A 21,293-nucleotide genomic window follows, 5' to 3' on the forward strand; every position below is an offset into this window, starting at 1 on the left:
ATTCGTATTAGCGAAAGTCCGGGCGGATGTGCTTTTCAATTTTAACTTTTACAGTGTTTTAATACTCCATTTATTTAGCAGTAAAATATGATATTTTTGAAAAAGTCATTTTTCAAGAAAATAATAATATTTTTTGACATTTGGATGAGACCTGAAAATGAACAAGAAAACATTTTCCGTCGTTTAGTAATGAAAATCTCATTTGATTTTTCTAAATAAGCATACCCTATTCGAGGCGTTAGTGATTTGCGCATGGGTAACCAATGAATTCGGCATAGATACCGAGGTCGCGGGCATGACCTCGATGGACAAGAGCCCGACCTTGACATAAATGGATCGAGGTGCGGGCACAAGGGTCCTGGTCACAAGCATGGGAGTCCTGAGCCCGGCTCGGAAGTCGGGGACTTGGGCATGGGCATCGACATTTGACACCTAGCTTCGGTGGACCGCGGCACGAGGCGCATAGGACCTGGGCTCGGCTTTTATGGACTTGGGTGAGGCAACCGGGTCTTAGGTACGACCTTAGAGGGACTCAAATCGGGGCATCGAGGTCCTAGGCGCGGCTTCGATGGACCTAGTCCCGGTGCCAAGGGCCTGGGACTGAGTGTTGAGGTTTCGTGCTCAAGCGTAGAGTTTCTGATTCAATCGTCGATACCTGATCATATTTTGAAAAATGATTTTTTTTTAAATTTATTTTTTTGAATTTAAGCTTTAATAGGAAAATATTTTCTGTTGATTGGGAAAACATTTTCCGTTGACTCATTTTCCTAAGCGATCCAGATGCCGGAAAATAAATAAAAAATATTTTCTAGGAAACAGATGGAACCTAAGATGAATAATTTCAATATCGAATTATTCGGCACATAATTATTTTTTTACAAAAAAAAAGGAGACGTGAGTCCTCAATGGTAACATCGAGTCAAAATCATGAATTACCAAATGGTGCCTAATCATGCTACTTCTCATCTTATTCTACCGAATCATTTAAGGCAAGAACGGAGGGAAATCCATGATCTAACACATCATACATGACTGATAAAGATTCGGTTTAAATCCGATAACTCGGCAGCCAACTCAAAGCCAAACCCCAGTATTCATCGCCGGCGGCGGCGGCGGCCCGAGGTCGACTGTGCGGAGGGCACCAAACACGGCGGGGGCGGGGCGGGGGCGCGGTTCGGCTCTATATAAAGAGAAAATAAATAATAAAACAGAGAAATTGCGCAGTGTGAACGCAATCTCACCAAAAGATAATACAAAAAAAAAAATTTTCCGAAAAGCGAAAATCCCCAAAAAAACAAAATTGAACGCGTTTTCAAGGAAGGTTCGCATCCGCCTCATTTGACTAAAACGAATCGCTCCGCCTAAAAAACTCATCTTCTTCCATACCGCCTTCCCCTCCGCCACTCTCCTCGCGTCCTCCTCCCCCGCCTCCGTAACCCTCGCGCCTCCGCTAGGGTTTCGCCGCGCCGCCGCCCCGATCACCGATCGCCGCCGTCGCTTCGCCCCCGCAATCACTCCCTCCCTCACTCCCCTTCAGTCCGCGCCGCCCTGCTCCGCCGGTAGCTTTCCCCAACCCTTCCCGCTCCGATCGATCGGTCGATCTCTCTCGCCGGCGTGGCGGCGGTCGAGTTTGTAGGGCGATCAGCGATGACGGTGGAGGCGGATTCGTCGCCGGTGGTCCGGAGCGGCGAGAGGCCCTCCTCCTGGCCTCCCGGGTTCAGGTTCCACCCGACCGATGAGGAGCTCGTGCTCTATTATCTGAAGAGGAAGATCTGCCGCCGGAAGCTGCGGCTCAACATCATATCCGAGCTCGATGTCTACAAGTGGGATCCTGAGGAGTTACCTGGTAATTGAATCTGCTGCAAGATGCCTTTTTTTACTATTTATTTTGTTTTTTTTTTTTTGGTTGTTGTTTCGTGCTCTGGTCCTGCTTTCGCTCGCCTGCGTTGACTTGATCTGTACATCGTCGGAGATTGCCTTTTGCACCGATCGTGGTGTTCTCTTGTGTTTATTCCGTGTTTGTGTGTCTGCGCTTGGGCAATCGGTCTGGGGTTCTGGGTTGGATTCGCGATTTTGTGTCCGTTTTCGGCTGTGCTCTTGTCTTCTTGTCGGAAGTAGTTATCATCGGTCAGGCATCCGTCTGTGCCATTTGTATGTACGTATGTATGGGTGGCTTGTTTCCTGCGGCCACCGCTGCGGGCTGCGAACCTGTTGCTCTACGATGGGGTGTCGTGGGTTTAGCTGATTAAGAGTGAGTGGTGGCAGTTGATGATAATTGGAGAAGTGTTTTACATTTGGGTGATGCCCTTTTCGTTAATCTGTGTACGTATGTAAGTTCATGAATGATCGTGAAGCCTTTGCATGGCGAGCACCTCATTCCTTTAATTTTATGCCAGACGTCCCTAGCAGTGGCTTGGTTCAGCCAAAGATTTGTCTTGGGTTAGTTTAGTCTAGCGAAAGTTGCATAGAAACAATCGTTTTGCGTTTAGTTGTTTCATTTTTCTTGGGTAATTTGTTCTCTTATCATCTACTTGTTTCTTTTCTGACGGATCTTGCTTGAACGCCTCTTTCTTTTATCGTCAACGTGCTGAAATCAGTCTCCTGTCACTGATGGTTCTGTTCTGTACGGAAAATAGTAGAGTAGGAAAAGTGGATGTTGAAGGGTGGTACACGCTTGATATATTTGTAGAATGGCATGGATTTGCTTATGGTGTGCTTTATTTTCTACTCATAGTTTTGTTAATCCTCAGTTATTAATTACTGGTTTTCTTAAGAAACCTTTCAGAAGAACTTTTAAAATGTCGTGTTGCTCCCTTGAGTTGCCTGCAAAGTTCCAACTTATGGATCTGCTATCACAACAGCTTCCTGACACGAAATTTGCGATGCAGGCCAATCTTTGTTGAAGAGTGGGGATAGGCAGTGGTTCTTTTTCAGTCATAGAGACAGGAAATATCCTAATGCAGCGAGGTCAAATAGAGCTACCAGACATGGATATTGGAAAGCAACAGGAAAGGATCGTACCATTACATCCAATGGCCGCGATGTTGGAGTGAAGAAGACCCTAGTCTTTTACAAAGGTCGAGCACCTAGCGGTGAAAGAACTGACTGGGTGATGCATGAATATACTCTAGATGAAGAGGAGCTCAAGAGATGCCAAAATGTGCAGGTATGCAACTTGATGAGGGGCTAAATTACCAGTTTCCTTCTTTAATATTCATCTGTACTGAAGCTTTTTTTTTTTAAATATTGTTAGGACTATTATGCTCTCTATAAGGTTTACAAGAAAAGTGGACCTGGACCGAAGAATGGAGAGCAATATGGGGCACCATTTAAGGAGGAAGACTGGGCAGATGATGATTGCTCTGCTGTAACAAAGGTTGTTGATCAGGAGATCTGTCCAAAAGAACTTCCTCCAGTTTCTTCAGTAGACAATGCGGGGAACAACAGTCATGTCCTGCCTCCAGCTGATGATATCGAAGAGTTTTTTAATGAAATTGCAGCGGGGCCTGAACTTGAGCAACCACAGTATAATAATTGTGGTTATCTGTTACCCCAGGTTGGTTCTTCAATCAGTTTAATCCTTCAGTAGTATGCCGGGTTGGCTGTTTAACTATTATATACTCCACTTCTTGTTAACAATTACCTCATTTAATGTTGATTCTGGAATGCTATACTGGTTGGTTGTATGTCATAGAAACTGCAGTGCCAATTTTATCCTTCTTGTAAATCCAATAAATATGTTCTAATTGGGATGCATGCAGTGTCTTATAACTTGCTTTAGTTTCAACCTCTATGGTATTTATAATACAAGGAAAGGCTTCTGCTTCTAAATCGTAGTAGTTTGGTAGTTGGCTCTTATTTAGGTATCAAATAGACTGTTAAAGTGGAAAAAAGGTGTTGGTATTGGATGAGGAAATGGATTAGTTGCATCTTTGGAACATTTGCATGCTTTTTGAGTGAGTATTTCACGTTCGAAAATGTATTGATGTGCACAACTGATATTTCATGATATGTTTCAGGAAGAAGAAGAACAAAGTACATTGGTGGATCTGTCATCTGGAGGAGTAGTCGCTTCAGAGCCACTCTTTGTATATGATCCGAGTACTTTGCGGGATGAAAGTGTGGCCAACATAGAGTTAACCCAGTTTGGAGCATCCCAGTGGCAACAATCGCAGGAAGCTTCCGAGACAACACGTGCTCCTGAACGCAGTACCTTGGAGGCTCGTGTAAGCGAGGACTTCCTGGAAATTGATGATCTCATCAATAGTGACCCCTCTTTCTGTGCCTTGGAGAAACCTGCAGAGGATCCACAGTTTGATGATTTAGATGGGTTCAGTGAATTTGATATGTTTCATGATACGGCCATGTTTCTTCGTGAAATTGGATCCATGAATCAGGAAGATGGTGGGACTACCCAGATGAATTGTTTTGATAATGGTTTAATGAACCAATATAACCAGCAGCAGCAACCTCCCATCTCAAATGTCGCTGAGCAGACTGCCAGTCAGTTGTGGGTGCATGAGCAAACAATTGAAGGTTATACCTCAGCTGAAATTGCCCAGGGGGTCCAACCGTGTCCTTCAGGTACATGGTGACACAAGATGTGATATTGATGATTTTCTTAGCTACCACTGAGTTCTCTGTCTTTGTTTCTATTGTAAATAAAGTGGCTCTCTCCATTTGCCATCCACACAAAGCTCCTGATGGGATGGATGGTATTGGTAGAACTGTCACAGTCCACATGGTGAAATCCAAAAGGGATTTGGTGCTAGCTCCATGAGCTCGTCTAGCACAAGTATTCTCTTTGCATACTGCTGGTTATTTGAGCGTGACATATGTGTTATCCTCGTTGTCTTTTTCACCCGAGGGAGTTGTATCTCGCGTCGGCAGGCGCTGATTCGGTGGTCATTTTGCATTTGTTTTCAGGTTTTGTAAATGGTTCTAGTAGCTTGCCCAATGAATCAAGTCAAAGCCAAATCGAAGAGGGTGATGGTGTGATGAGTGGATTCTCTTCGGCGCTTTGGGCTTTTGTGGACTCAATACCAACTACTCCAGCATCAGCTTCCGAGAATGCAATTGTAAGTCGAGCTCTGGGTAGGATGTCCAGCTTCAGTAGGTTGAAATTATATTCTGTCTCCACAGATGTGAGTGCTGTTAAAGGTGATGCAGTCGTTAAGTCCAGTAGGAGGGGATTCTTATTGCTTTATGTTATTGGTGTGTTGGGTGCTATTTTAGGGGTTTTGATAGGAAGTATGAGATTATGGGAAAGATGTGTGTCTTGATGAAGTAAATGAACCATGGGAGTTTTAATATAATGCTGGTCTGAGTACATAGGTACATTGCTGGAATATGTGAGAGCTATGCTGGTTCTTCAATAAAATTACTGATATTCCTCGCACCCGTTCTCCGTTCCGGGAATGACGATCTGTGTTGCGACCGATCTTCTCTTTGATTTCGTGGACAGTGGAAACCACTCTGATGCTTTCTTGGCTTATTTTGATAACAGCAGAATTAGGATAGTAGGTTTTACGAGTTACATTTTCCTCGCTTGACTCACTGAAGCACTACGGGTTGCATTCTCTCGGTCCATTTGCAGCCTGACCGTGGTTGAGAGTATTTCGGCCACACCATGCACGGGGCTTTGCTGTTCTATTTGACGGTCTGCGTGTTTCTTAATAGCTGTTAACTTTCGGTTTTTCCCTACCGATGAGCTAGCTGGTCGAGCGATTCATTACGAATGGTCTTGGGGCCGAGAGGACAATGTGTGCCTTGGTCGAATCTTAACAACAAAGGAATTCTCACTTTCTCTGTGTGGTTGAGATGAATTTCTTGGTACCTTTCTTTGGTCAAATTAGATGGTGATGTTGGCCCGACGGCGCCGGATGTGACATTTCGGTTGACGTGAATGTGTTGTGTTGACTTTTGAACCACAGGCCATTTCTCACGGATCAGGGTTGGGTGGCGTTATTCTTATTTTTTTTGATCGAAAAAGGTGATGTGACATTTCTAATGTTTTTTTTTTTTGGTCGGTGACATTTCTAATGCATTACGTTGAACTTAGTCAATTCAACCTCAAATTGTATTCGGCCAAAGAATGATTCAATGGTCCTCGGTTGTGGGTTCACATCATTCCTATTAGTTCAACCTACCCTAATTTTGGACTTTTAAGTGTTTTTAATATATAACCACTTTTTATTTCTTTTCAAATTGGAACTTCATTAATTTGGAATGTTCTCGTTAACCCTATCCGTCACGTCAAGGCCAACTAAAATTTATCCCTTAAAGTTTCTTTTTTTTTTTTGTTCTTTTGATAGGGATTGATCGTCCACCAACTTGTACTGTCGAATCAGTATTCCCATTGAAAAATTGGCGAATGAGTGAGCTATATAGACAAGGATAATTGAATATGAGGTTTCTATTGTTCTCTATATAAAGAGGGCTCCGCTTTCACTTTTGTTGCGCGGAGAGAGAGTGTGAAAAAGTCATTCATTCCGATGATTCTCATTTCAGGTAATTTCCAAACAAGAGGGCACAACCTTCTTTTTCTTATTCAATACCATAGTACTTTATTCAATACCGTCATACTTTAGATAGAGATTGATCGTATTGGTAGACGTAACTTGTACTCTTGAATTAGATATTTCATTATAAAAATTGGCGATTGAGTGAGGTATATAGACAAGGATAATTGAATATAAGATTTCTATTGTTTTCTATATAAAGAGGGCTTAGCTTTCACTTGCGTTGCATGGAGAGATAGTGAAAACGTCATTCATATTGATAATTCAATTTCATTTCAGGTAATTTCCAAACAAGAGGGCACGACCTCCTTATTCTTATTCAATACCATAGTACTTTATTCATTACCATCGTACTTTAGCCTCGTACACGCGACATCTTGTTGCCGTACAGCTCATGTGATGTGTTGGGGAAATCGGTTTATAAGTGGTGGTGTATATGACATAAGTTACATAACCATGAACATTCTCAAGTCTTTCTCAGTTCTTATATCATGCATTGAAGTGGTCTTAGCTTGATGACATAAGAAGACACCAGGGTGCCCATACGATATAATTTCGCAGAAATGTTTACGTCTTTGAAGCTTGAACCCTCTATTTAATACAAATCAAGTTTTGCAAGCCAACTTGATGTTTGAATCGAATCATTCGATCTTTCGCTAGCCATTCATGTCAGACTATCACGAGAATCGCTCGCTTTGACCGCGGATTATTTTCTTTTTCAACGTGGGACACGGAAGAGAACTATATGGTGGTTAGAAATGCACGATTTGCATGCGCGATGACTCTTCTAACAATTTCCGCTATCGATGCCGTAACTTTAAGAATAAATTTTTGATGATTGCAGATCGACGCCAAAGATTTTTCTTCGTGGTCGTGTATGACAAGAGCATAGAGGCAAACTCATATATATATGAAGACAGGGGTGGTGGCCATACGTGGGGGGAAGAGGCTAGGAGGAAGTGCTCATGGATATCCCCACTATGATTTGATCCTACATGGTCCCGATTGTCGTATCGAGTGATTGTACTAATAGAACCACTTTTGTATGTACGAGACTTTGCAACATCGCACCGTTCTTCTCTGTTCTCCCCTTCTTTGAGAATAGTCATGGCCAAATCTAGCAGTACTTTCCACTCCACGTCAAAACGATGATCACGGGGGATTGGAATTCCACCAAATTCCTCCGGCCACGGCCCGGTCAACCACGGCGCAATGTGGAATCGATGCACGGTGGGGGCGTTGACTTCCTTTGATGAAGCCGACACTCCCCCCAAACCCCAAAAGAAAGAATCGCTATATGTCAAGCCGTTCACACACCAATTTCTGAAGCGGGTATCGGATATCCTCGACGACGACGGGGAATCAATTAAGATATTTTACAGGTTTTTAATATGCAGATTACTCTCATATCATGCGCCATCGATGTTTTGGAAAATTTATTCACGACAAATTAAGCGTGGTTAACAAGTATTACGAAGCGCACGGTAATATTAATAACAATACCTCTGCGTCATCTAAAATCCCGGGGTCACACACTAGGACATTAACGCAGATGACGCGCTTAGCTTACTAACCAACTCGTCGTTTTCGTCGTCATCAAGGAAAAGTCAAACCCGGAGACCTCCGGAACGTACACTCCGCCGTCGGTCACGAGCCAATGGGAAACAGCTCGCGCCGCTGCCATCTGGCGGATTCTGTTTGGACTGTCACGCATGTTGCGTCACGGCCGTCGTTTACGAAACGGAAAATGTCAACAGCTCATCCCACACAAAGAGAGAGAGAGAGGAGAAAAATCTTTTAACCAAAACGACGTTTGAAAGATTGCACGTCATTAATATCTTTTGGCACGAGACATCATTAGGTTTTTACGATACATTTATTGAGGTCGTTCGATAATTTTTTATTTTTTTGGTCGGAATTGTTCGATGATTTTAAGGTGATATGAATTTTGGGAATTAAAAAATGTGAAGGTTTTTTCTTTTTGTGTCATTTCTACATTTTACATAAAAAAATAATCGGGTCGGCGGTGGGTGATTTGGTCGGATCTGAGTAAGACCTCCCCAGTATTAAAAAAACATGTAATTTTTTTTTGGTTTAGTGTTGGCAGATGTTTTAATATTTTTTCCAGCGAAATTAAAAGACCCAAACTGCTCCATAAACTACCAACTCCATTATCTTTTCTGTTCTTTTAAACAGAGAAGGATGTTAGCATATTTCTCTCTTTCTTTTTAATATTTAAAGTAAGGGTCGACAATATTAAGGTGCTGAATTGGTACCTGGTACCCTTATGATATGTTTACCATGAACTAATTATCATTTCGCCAAAAACGATCTCGAGCTCGTGCCCCGTGAAATATTTACCCCGAAATTGGTTTTTCTCTCGACGAAAAATTTCAAATCTGCATCCATTTCTAATGAGAACATCGGGCAGATGCCGCCAGTTTAGAATTAAAATTAGTTCCGGGCAGACGTGGCACGAATCCCAAGTGCGAGCTTTCCTTTTTCTGGCACGAGATGAAAATTAAATCAGGGGTAAAATTCGTGCTGAGCGACGTTTCCGGTGGGCATTTAATCCTTTGTTTTTTTTTCCCCAGACGAAGGAAAACAAGAAAAAGCCCCAAAAACTTACTCGAGAAAGGAAAAAGGGGCAAAAAAAAGGAGCCCAATTCATAAAAGCGGCTGAAGTCCCCGTCATCAGCCATGACTCTTTTTTTTTCCCTCTTCCCATCTCTCTCTCTCTCTCTGCTTTCGCCTCTTCGAGAAGAAGAAGAAGAAATCTGAAATCATTCCCACCTCCATATATCCGTCTCCTTCCTTCTCGTTCCCCTCTTCCTCTTCCTCCGAGAGTCTCTCTCTCTCTCTCGCTCGCTCCCGCCTTCCCCGATTCCTCCGCCGCCGGTAAGCCCCCCACACCTCCCTCCCCGTCGAGATCCCAAATTCGCCGCGCCGACCGATTCCGGCCGCCCTGAATTGCGGAATTCCCGGCGATCGATCGGAGAGCCGCCGGATCTCGCCGTGGTCGGTTCGCTCGAGGTTCCGCCGGGGTTTTGTTCTCCGGTCACCGAGAGGCTCGCGTCCCTCGGGGGTAGGGGGAGGGGGGGCTTTCGTCTTTTTGCGGGTTTTTTTTTTTTTCCGGGTCCGGGTCAATCGTCGCCGCGAGGGTGTTTCGAGCTCCCCATTGCCCGATCCCTCCCCGCGTAGCTTTTTGCGCTTTAGGGGTATGATCGAGCCGGTGCTCGAGCTGATTCGGCCTCCTTAGGCTAGAGGGGGTTTTTTCCCGGCGAAATTGGTTTTGCTTGGTCACCTGCCGCCCGGGGGGCGCCGGCCGTGGCCTTTTTTCGACCCCCCCCTCGATTCGTTTGCTCGAGAACGACCCAGGTTTGAGGGAGGGAGGGGGGGAGGGGGGAATATTAGCCGGAGTTGCCTAATTAGTGTAATGATCAGATCATTTGGGCTACTCCGTGATCTCGTCTTCTGCTCTGAGTCGCGAGGTCTTGTCGGGGTTTTCGTTTCGATTATCGGATTATGACCGGCGCTCTCTCGCGCTCTTTTTGTCTTCCTTCCAGCTGTCGTGGATAAACAGGGCCGGAATTGAAGAAGGCAGGAGGAACCCCACCCCCAAATGGCGACTAGTGCAGCGGCCTGCGCGGAGAGAGCCACGAGCGACGGGTTGGTGGGACCTGACTGGGCTATCAATATCGAGCTCTGCGATATCATCAACATGGATCCGCGGTAACGGGTTTTTTCAATCTCCCGCGGCTGTTTCTCGGGTGGAAGTTTTCGTTGGATGTATTGCTTTTGGCGGTCCTTTGTGGCGATATTCCCGTATCTTGCCTGATATCTTTACTTTTAGATGTAATACCCGCGCTTTTTGGCCGGGATTGGAATTGAAACGGCACCATGAATCCACAATTGAATTTTTATCCACTTGTGCCTGCGTATTTTCTCGTAATTGATCATATTGGTCCCCCTATCTAGTTCATAGGAAAATGGGTGGACTTTCTATTCCTGATTCGTCTTCTCCAATTGTATATATGCCCGCCCAAACATCGTCGATATTTGATGAACATGCTTGAAGATAGTGCGTTATAGCGATGTTAAAATGATCAAACGACCGCTAAAAACACGGTCACGAATGGACCGTCATTCGAATGTTTCAAGACACACGAAAACACCTGGGAGTTAGGAACTGCCAAAAGTAATTCCACTTTAATGGTGTGTAATTATGAGGTGAAGTGCATTTGGGCATCGTATTCTGGATTATTCAGTTGCTAGTCCTAGACAAGACATGCTTGATGCATTATGGTGAGCAGGTATATATGAAGATTGCATATGAGGGGTCATTGATTAGAGGAGCTTTTTGCATTCTATAAGTTGTCCTTTGGAATGTCAGGATATAGTTGAGCTGCTCTTCTCATCTGGATGCATGTCGCAGTTTTTTTTCCCTGAAAAAGAAATATCTCAGATTCGTCTATTGCTTATTGCACAGGGTGTCGTTTTTGTGTCTTTGTTTTATCGGTCTGGTTTCTTGTATGTAAAGGTTTCTAAACTTTTTCTATAAATGAATTTCTGCAGGCAAGCTAAGGACGCTCTAAAGGTGCTGAAAAAGCGTCTCACCAGCAAAAATCCGAAAATACAGATTCTGGCCCTTTTTGTAAGTCTCTTTAAGCATTTTTATTTGTTTTTGTTTATATATATATGTGTGTGTGTGTGTGTGTGTGTGTGTGTGTGTGTAGCTAGCGATTGATGTGTATTTGCACGCAAAGATGCGAGCGGTTGTGTGTCCTGGTGTGTGGAGTGCCTTTCTAATGTGTCTATTATGAGTGGATTCTCGATATCTTGATTTTTCTCTGGTTGATTTATGTTTTTTGCTCTGTCCTGTTATTAACTTCCAACAGATCGGTTTCTTTAGCTATTGATATATTACTCATGTCTTAACCCAGGCATTGGAGGCTCTCAGCAAAAACTGCGGCGAAAATGTTTTCCAGCTGATTGTTGAGCGCGACATCTTGCATGATATGGTCAAAATAGTGAAAAAAAAGGTAAGATTGCCTCTTTATCAATTATTTCCTTTGATAGGTTTACTGTGTCACACAACATTCTGATGGATGTTTTGTTCGATGTGCAGCCTGATTTGACCGTAAGGGAGAAAATATTAATTCTAATCGACACATGGCAGGAAGCATTTGGTGGACCTAGGGGGAGGTATCCCCAATATTATACAGCTTATAATGAATTGAGGGTAATTATTCTTGATTCTTGTTTTAGTTCTAGAGGCTATTCGAGCATCAGTGTATCTGAGAAATACCTTCATGCATAATTTCCTTATCTTGTTGCATCTTTGTCCTTGCGTTGTTAATTGGCCACTGAGCTCACTAGGATTAAAGAAGACGATATTTCTTGGAGTATGCTTTTTGTAAATAAAATAGTGTGGTTGACGAGATTCAAGCTGAAATAAACGTGAATTTCAAATTTCTGTAGAAACGGTAGAACCTAAGAGCTTCCTTTAAATCGGTTAGAGACAGATACTTGAGGTGTGTAGATGTTAAAAGGACACACTGGTGAGAACTGGAGAGTAACAACCGTTAGAGAGGGAGCGATTTTGATATCATGGATCCATTTTGCAGGACAGAGAAATCTTTCGCACACAAGGTACCAGTCATGTGGATGATATCGATAAGCTTATTTGGTACCTTGTATGATCATATAATGCCACTTATGCACAGGGGAGATTCTGTAGGTGAAATAATACTTTGTTCCCCGTGCTGTGTAACTGCATGAGAAGAATTTTCTATAGGACAATAATAAGGCTAATGACGCTTTATGGCATGAAATGTTATGCAGTCAAGCACCTTATGTGCAAAAAAACGAGGGCAATGGAGATTAGAATGCTTCAACAGATTCTTGTACACTCAAGAAAAGTTAGGATGTAACATCACTTTGGTTGAGAAAAAGTTGTAGTAGCCCTTATTGAGGATACGACGAATGAAGCTTATTTTTGATAATTTATCACTGGTGATCTTTGGACATTTAAATTTTCTATGGCGGGAATCTTTGGCGGCAGTGTCCCGGCCAGGTCATTATGAGTTCGTTTCCTTGCAGTGTGCCTCTTGGAGACATTGCTGTTCCCTCTTATAAACTGACTCAACCTGGATTTGCTTTCTTGTCAATGTACATATCTATGATGTATCATTAATTGTAAAATTTCCTGTGCTTGAGCTCTGGGCTTACTTCTTTGTTAGAAAACCATTGGCTCAGGAAGATTGGGATGGAGAACATCTAACTGCTGTTTGTGTATGTTAATGGACATGTTTAAATTTTGACGTTAGAATAAAGACTTGCATGATGTGTTTGCCCTTGTTGTTGCCCTATTTAACATAACGGGCCTTTCATCATTCATGCGTAGTTTGTTTGTTACGGCTTGTGTGTGTTGGGTAATCATAATGTACAGTTCCTAGATTGATCTTGTCAATCATTAACAGGCCGCCGGAGTTGAATTTCCACCGCGAGAAGTAAATGATGTTCCCTTGTTCACGCCGCCACAAACTCAACCCGTATTTCAACATGCTCCAGAATTTGAAGATGCTGCTATTCAGGCCTCACTTCAATCTGATGCTTCTGGTCTTAGGTACTTTTCAGGATGCTCCTCCTTTCTTCTGTCTTATCTTTGCGTAGAAGGTTCTGTTTTTGAGAGAGAGCAATATATCATCATCCCTCTAGATGGCTGTAGTCATTTTGGAATTGTAATATCTTTTATAATCAGCATGTCAGAGATACAAAATGCTCAGGGGTTAGCTGACGTTTTAATGGAAATGCTTGGAGCAGTGGATGCTAAGAAACCTGAGGTAACAATCTATGTCACATCGTTCGTGTACACAGTTACGTGCTTTCCACTTCATTTTGGGAACAGAATTCTGATATTTCAAATGTTGTTTATCTGCAACACGTGCTCGTCGCCAATTCTTTGCGTATTTAGTTCTGCTAATAAATTTGTGTGCCTTCTTTCCTTTTTCATTTTTATTTAGAAGAATGCATAATAAACATATGAAAATGGTCGCTTAAATTCAAAGTCTTACAACTATGAATACTTGGCAGGCTTTGAAGGATGAAGTGATTGTTGACCTTGTTGATCAGTGCCGTTCTTATCAAAAGCGTGTCATGCTGCTTGTGAATGAAACTGCGTAAGGAGAATGATAATCTTTTCTGGGGTTCTCTGACGTGAGAATTGTCCTGACAGTGAAATTTGTTATTTCAGAGATGAGGGCCTTCTGTGTCAAGGACTGGCGCTAAATGACAATTTGCAGCGTGTACTTAGCCGGCATGATGACATTGCTGGAGGAACTTCTAGTGCTGGGGTAGTATCAAGTGTAACTCCAGTTATGCCACTGGTAAATGTAGACCATGAGGATGATGAATTGGAAGATGACTTTGCCCAATTATCTCACAGGTAATACATCTGCATTAGTGCCACTTGAAATGTGATTGACACGACGGTGCTAGTTGCATTGGGTGATAGATCAACATATCTTCTTGTCTTGCATAATCTCATGGAGTTGAATCGATTTAAGTTCCAGAGAGGATCCTAATCCTTTTTTGTCCAAAAAAAATTTGGTGTGTACTGTGGAAGGTTTAAAAAGCATGATTCATATATCTAGCCTTGGCTCTTGGCAGTGCATTTGGTTATTTTAAGCATTAAGGAATAGTAAATTTGATCTATCTGAAGTTATTAAACCATGGAACTATAAAAACTCTACCAAATCCTAATTGCTTATCTTATCTCAGAACTTCCACTTTTCTGTTTCGCAGGTCATCAAGGGACAATGGTAACAACAGGAAACCAGTCAGCACTAAAGCGGAACCTTCTCGACTGAACCCAACTGCTCCTTTACCCTCATCAAAGAAGCCAATCTCGGGAGATTCTGGTACGGTGGACTTTCTCAGTGGTGATGCTTTTAAATCTGAAGGCTCCATCGATACATCGCGGCCTTTTCGACCTCCTAATCATTCGGACAACAGTTACTCTCCTCCTTCATATGGCAAAAGCCCAGAAACTTCACCTATTTATGATCGTCAGCCTGCCTATGATGAGCCTCTCCCATTGAGCAGATCTGCTGATCGACTTCCTCCAGCTCCCTGGGATACGACTCAGTCTCCTGCCGCTATTCCACCACCACCTTCGCGCCACAATCAGAGGCAACAATTTTTTGACCAAAAGCAAGGTTTCCCGGGAAGTTCTCATTCAAGTAGTGGATCCGGTTCCTCTTATGACAGCTTGGTGGCTCACACTCAGAACATGTCTCTGAATCCATCTACCCCAACCAAGGAAGCGAAACAAGAAGATGCGCTCTTCAAGGATCTCGTGGATTTCGCAAAAGCCAAGTCGTCCTCATCGTCATCATCCTCGAAACCTAACAGGTCATTTTAAGTAGCGAGCAGCGTCAGATATTGACGACGTGTCCTGATACAGGGTTTCAGCTATTTTTCTGATTCCTTTCTCAGATATATATATGTTAGGTAAATAAATTCTTGTGGGGACTTTGGTCATCATGGTTTGTGTATATGTTTTAGTTGGTTATTTTGAGGTGGAGCTGCTGTTGCTGTATGTACCATTCCGGTGTTATCATCAGAGTGTTTATTGTTTGATTGTTAGTAGTTCGTGTTTTGACTTTTCTACCTGGTTGCTACTCGCTGTCTTCTTCTCTCTTTTATCTATCAGAAGTTGCTAACAGGCCTAGCCAAATTATGTGTAAATAACGAGGATTATTAATTTAATAAGACCTTTGAACGTGTCCTTGGATAAAGAAAGCAACGGATACGTCTACTAACAGTCTATACTGTCTGAGAAGTGTTGGTTTAGCCGTGGTTGGTAATTTTTATGGACGATGGTAATATTTCACGCACGATAGCAATTGACGTCAGTAAGTTTCATCATTTTATTGGTAACCTCTTAAATACGTTAGTAATTCCTAATTTTAGAAACTGCAAGTTACTTTTTAACTCTTTGAAACGTTTCATGATTGCAAATGATCTTAAAAATCCTTACGTATAGTTTTTGACAGTTCTGGGGTGTTCAAAATCACAGAGTTAAATTTTAAATGCTAAAAAGTAAATAAATCTTAAAGTCACTCCATCCAATGTGGGCATCTTTCCACTGCCAAAGTTGATGAGGAAAAATGAAAGCTCGGTTTTCTATATAGAGAATTAGCGGCGAAATGAATTTGATTATCTCTAGAATGCAAGGCCCAGACACATGAGATCCTAGCGGTTGTCCCGCTACTGGAAAAGTACTTAAGAAAGTATCAAACTTATTGTATTAGTATCAATTTAGTTCTAAATACTTTATATGTATCAATGTAATCCTAAATCTTTACATTGGTACCAATTGAGTTTATCTAGCCAATTTAGGTTGGAAGTTGCTGATGTGGACGCTTATTATTTTACGTGGCACAACTGACACTGATGCAGACATTTTTTCAAATAAATTTTTAATAATATTTTTCCTTTTTTTTCCTTTCTTTTTCTTCTATGGTCCGTGCAATTAGCTTGCGAGGGTTTGCCTCACCCTTGCCCAGGCAGCCTTGCCAAATTTGGTGAGGGTCAGCCTTTTCGGCGCTCGCCATCGTGCAAGTGAGGTCGACCCTCGCTCAACCCTCGCCGGCCATGGAAGAAAAAAAAAGATAGAAAAAAATTCAAAAATATTATAAAAAAATATTCATGTTAGCGCCATGCTGCACCACGTAGGATATCCGGAATCCACGTCAGTAATTTCCAACCTAAATTGATTGAATGAACTCAATTTCTACTAATGTAAAAATATTTAGGAATGAATTGGTACTACTACAATAGGTTTAGAACTTTTTTTGTACTTTTTTCGTCGAGCTATAAACGGCATTTGAAAAAACTTTTATTTAATAAATTGAATCTCGAATATGTTCCATGCCAATGTCAAATTGACAACACGAAAAGTGAACAACCAAACAAATAGCAACTTAATAATTTTGAAAAGAAATACCAATGGTCATCTATCCATGGCTTATTGCAAATCTAAGGCATAACGAATCCTACTGCCAACTGATCCATCTAGACGGCAGCTTTGTTCAAATGTTCTACCAAATGGCATGTAAACGTAGAAAATCAGCCAACTAGTATGAAATGGTCATGAGAACCTTTGGCTGATATAGTCAACTATAGCAAATATCTGTCATTTCCCCCCTCCCTCAATACTACAACCTAGACCCCGAGTAATTGATGGGTTACCCATCTCATCCACTGATAGAATTGGTCTGATTCTATTTTCGAACCAATCAAGATTGATACCGGCGAACAAATTTCTTATTTTTTTTCCAGTGGATATCAAGCTCGTGGGTACCGCAAACAACACTGGGACCACTGTTGGCCTAGCGAATGGACATCTAACAATAAAAACTAAAAAGCCGCCCCCTCATAGGACAGTGATGTAAACACAGATATAGTCCGCATCAACTCTGTCCTTGAGCTTTAAGTGTTTTCTGCCATATTTGATTTGCAGTGTTAAACAGTGAGTCAGTAGGGCCTTCGAAGGTGGATTCCACACCATCCGTTGATGATTTCTTTGGCTAGCATTCCTCCTCTTCGTTTTTTCCACATCATGGATAGTCTATAATCTCATGTACTGCATGATTAGTTTGAGTTATCAGTTTGCCCAGATCAGAACGAGACAGAGCCAAGGGAAGCAGCAACTTGAGTCTATTCCTAGCACTTGCGTAGTAGTACAACCATCCTTTTTAGCTGTTGATCATCGTAGATCCATAATCCATCATTGCTTTTTAGGTGCCATTCTCACTATTCCTTACGAGGGTCTTGCTTCTTCCTACGAGAGCAAGGAGCGGGATAGATTGGTGGGAGAGAGACATTTTTATAGCCAGTTATGCTCTAGGGTTCCCATAGTTCAAGCAAGAATTTCGCATCTCATCCCTTACCTACTAGGCCACCCAGGCCGGTCTTTACCTACTCATAATAAGTCTCTTCCCATCTAGAGCAGAAAAAAGTCCTCAAAGCTAGTCATAAGCTCATGCAGTTGTCTACCCAATTTTAGCTGGTGTCTATAGCCAGAGCTCTGAAAGCGGGGACTAATATCTTCACCTAGCCAGCCGGTCTTGCTTACTTGGTGAGAGCCTTATGTGTTCAAGGCAAATATATCTTCATTTGCAGGGATATATAGGAGGTTCTCTTTCTTCTTTTAATAAGTACAACCAAAAGAATCTGAACAATAACCACATGCTTCCTTTAAATGATTCTTTTCCCTATTTTTTGCACACATGTGTTGATCCTTGTCTAGAACCAAATTCTTTCATTATTGGGAAAGAAAGTTGCGATTAGAAATGTATGTATTGAAAGAAAAAAACGGTGCAAGTCAATAGAGGATAAGACGAAAGAAACTTGTATGAGGTGGTGTGAGGGAAGTACTGTCACCACTAACATCTCATTGAGAAGATTTGACTTCGACCTGTGGATTCAGCTAAAAAAGGGGCATGAGGAGGTTTAAGAAAGAATAAGAATACTCAAAGGCCCTAAACTAAGCTCAATCGAGCATTTTTCGTTGCCGAAGTGGACAAAGTGTTTAGTTTATTTATAGCACATTCTGAGATTACAGATAATGCCCGCAACTTACCTTATTTTCATCAAACAAGCTAGGCTAGGCATCACCTTTGTTGTATCTACCACTTGATATGTGATGAGCATATTTCACTCTCCCAATTTTTGTTGCTCGCTCCACCATTTCTTAAATCAGTTTTCTCGACTCAAGAAGTCACAACAAGCACAGTACAATTTGCAAAAACATGAACAAAGGCAATAAAGAAACAACAGGAACGAAGTTGACTAATTCCCACCTAAACTCTTACATGCACATTACTGGGTCGTGCTCATCGATTTCAGATAACAAACATAATTAGAAACTCGTAATTCGATTGATATATTATGCAAATATATATTAGGTATAAAACAATGTGAAAATGCCCTTGAGAGTCTATCTTTGTGACTGGTGAGAGCAGATGGACGTTCCTTAATTTTCACATTCTCGGAAGTTTCTAAGCATCAAGATGAGAAGATAAATGGATGTGTGATACTAACGGCGGTTGTGGTGGCAGCTTTCGAGGAGGTAGCGAAGAGCGAATTTGCTTCCGAGTTTCAAGTGTCGATACAAGAGCGCGAATATCTTCTTCTTGATGCTGCCTCTAACTGGCGGGAACCTCACCATTCTTGCACCGTCCATCGCTCTCTGCGTCGCCGCCGCTAGCCTCAGCCTCTCCACCTCCATCTTCATCTTCTGCTTCCACTGGGGTATTACTATTTCTTTTGTGTGTGCGTATGTGTATGCATGAAGCGTCACTGCATGGAGAAACAGAGAACTGTGGAGGGAGGGAGGAACCTTCGTGTCACCTTCATTCAGAGGGGGCTTGAGCAGACAGGGCCAAGTTGCGGCCACTTTTGGGTGTGTGGGCAACGCAACTTCCTACGATGTCCAAGTACTATTGGAGTGACACTTCGGGAGCAATCTTTTCTGTTGCCCTATCCTGTAAAACTATTGTCCAAAACTGTACATTTTTTGCTATAGCTTTCTCAGGAGAGGGCGAACACTAAACAGGTTTCTATGATATGGGGTATATATCGATGGGGACATGGGCACCGTCTCCTAATCAATTAACATCTTCGATTTAAAAATGTGCTTGGACATGCCAAGTCCAAAGCATGGTTAGTGTTGGATTACTCCACGTAATCTTCTCTTTGCTTTGTTAATCGTTACGGAAGATATGTGAGAGTGGAAACTAATTACCTCTTGCGCAAACTAAGTTGAATCTTGCGTGCAAGAATCTCACACATATTCACCAGGAACCATCTATTTAGCTATACACAGTTGGAGAGATTATCTTTGAGCCCGTTCTCGCGATCCATTGCATTTACACGTACCCTTACCAAAGAAGTGAGTCTCACGAGAAGTTCATAGGATCCAAGGACTATCGACATGGATTGAGCACAAAATTTGTTGGGTCCATGGGAAAATATGCAATCTATTACAAATTCGTTCGCAAAACATTTGCCCAGTCGATAATTTTTCGAACTATTGGACAGATATGCTTCTACCGGCCCCTTGCAAAGACAGGGTAGGATAATATACATCAAAATGGAAATTAAGGGTATGCACATAGTATGTTGCTTGTAATAGAAGTAAGATGGTGTCGGCTAGGGTTGTCCTCTGCGGTCACGTCGAAGAAGGCGACTTATCTTATCGGCAATGAATTTAATGCTGCTGATGACAGTAGCGACGATGCTTTGCTTGATGGATCCCCTTCTCGGAGGGACGACGCAGCTACATGGCCTTCGGATTTCAATGGCATCTGATGATCCCCGTGGACTCATCGTTCCCTTTTGATTATCGATGCGATGTGCACGAGTGAGCGAACGGCTTGGTCTCTTTAATCTTGTGTAAGGCTTTATAGTACACGCCTCCGCGGTGAAGGATGCGAGCAAGGAGATGAGATCAGGGAAAGACAGAACTAGGGCTTAGAGATGAGTCTATTTGGAATTGATATCATATATATGTCGTTTTCCAACGCGGATTAAGCTAAAACAAAGACAAAGAAGAAGAAGAAGAAATCTATATGATTGAAATCTCATCACTCGGCTCACTCGGTGAACGTGTTGTATTGTTATTTCGAGTACATAGTGTTGCCATTTCTTAATAGATTGATGTCATATATATGTCGTTTTCCAACGCGGATTAAGCTAAAACAAAGACAAAGAAGAAGAAGAAGAAATTTATATGATTGAAATCTCATCACTTAGCTCACTTGGTGAACGTGTTGCATTGTTATTTCGAGTACATAGTGTTGCCATTTCTTGATAGGGCTAATTCCAAAAAAAAAAAAAAAGCACCGACTTTATCTTGAGTGGCAATTCTGGTTAGAACTTTTTTTTGTCTCAATAAAAAGCATCAATTTTTACTCGAGTCCCAAATCTGACCTCCATGATATGAACTTTTCAAATTGTTTGGATTAGATTTGGAATTTAAGTGAAAGTCGGTGATTTTTATGTATTCGAATCCTCATATTGATCTCCTGAAACCCTCCTCATAAAAATAAAAGAATCCTCAGAGTAATCTCTGCAATGCATGCAATTGCAGGTTGCGTTACAAAAGTTCCAACGCGAGATGCACGTTATATGTCGTGTTTGTATAGATTAGCTATCGATGGTGATAGCGCGAAGCCACGTTCCCAACCATTATTTTCCACAGCCGGCCAGCCAAAATTACCCCTTTTTTTTTTCTCCTTTTAATAGATGAAATAAATAATTATTCTACTACTGTCAAATAATTGTCAGACAAAAAAGAGGGTATGCGGATATCAACACTTTCTTTTTCAGGGAGGGGGTGCTGCAATAAACAACTTCAATAATCATTTTCTTTGGTACTTCTTTTTTTGGTAATTGGAAGAACGGAGTAATAACAATAAAAAGCTAGAATCCAACATGAGATGCTCGGACAAATTGTAACTATAAATTTCGGTGCGTGTACTATATACTTATCGCAATACCAGAACATGCGCGAATCGAGCGCATATACAAACACTTGACTTTATATCGGTAATGGAGTTGAAATGCAAAAGCTCGAGAGAGAGAATGAGACGGAGAAAAAAAAGGAAAAGCAAAGAACTCGAGTGTGAAGGAATTGATAATGGGGTATTTAATCATCTTAAATTAATTTTCCAAGTTTTTATAGGCTTGTCCATGTATGAA

The 21,293-nt window shown here is 41.9% G+C and overlaps 2 protein-coding genes across 2 annotated transcripts; both read left to right on the forward strand.

Moving 5' to 3' along the window:
- Nucleotides 1–1,475: 1,475 nt before the first annotated feature.
- LOC115684664 (NAC domain-containing protein 17-like) lies at nucleotides 1,476–5,398 on the forward strand. Its single transcript, XM_030609494.2, has 5 exons — nucleotides 1,476–1,846; nucleotides 2,889–3,166; nucleotides 3,254–3,556; nucleotides 4,020–4,584; nucleotides 4,927–5,398. The coding sequence occupies exons 1-5, from the start codon at nucleotides 1,648–1,650 to the stop codon at nucleotides 5,280–5,282; spliced, it is 1,701 nt and encodes a 566-aa protein (XP_030465354.2). The 5' UTR covers nucleotides 1,476–1,647; the 3' UTR covers nucleotides 5,283–5,398.
- Nucleotides 5,399–9,348: 3,950 nt separating this feature from the next.
- On the forward strand, nucleotides 9,349–15,194 carry LOC115684680 (TOM1-like protein 4). Its single transcript, XM_030609523.2, has 10 exons — nucleotides 9,349–9,419; nucleotides 10,088–10,253; nucleotides 11,097–11,175; nucleotides 11,465–11,563; nucleotides 11,650–11,763; nucleotides 13,004–13,149; nucleotides 13,285–13,366; nucleotides 13,617–13,702; nucleotides 13,777–13,968; nucleotides 14,328–15,194. Exons 2-10 carry the CDS (start codon nucleotides 10,144–10,146, stop codon nucleotides 14,944–14,946), a joined length of 1,527 nt encoding a protein of 508 aa, XP_030465383.1. The 5' UTR covers nucleotides 9,349–9,419; nucleotides 10,088–10,143; the 3' UTR covers nucleotides 14,947–15,194.
- Nucleotides 15,195–21,293: the final 6,099 nt, after the last annotated feature.

Source organism: Syzygium oleosum, unplaced genomic scaffold (assembly GCF_021117445.2).
Source record: "Syzygium oleosum isolate NSW1041296 unplaced genomic scaffold, Sole_v2.1 Sole_v2.02, whole genome shotgun sequence".
Lineage (NCBI taxonomy): Eukaryota > Viridiplantae > Streptophyta > Magnoliopsida > Myrtales > Myrtaceae > Syzygium > Syzygium oleosum.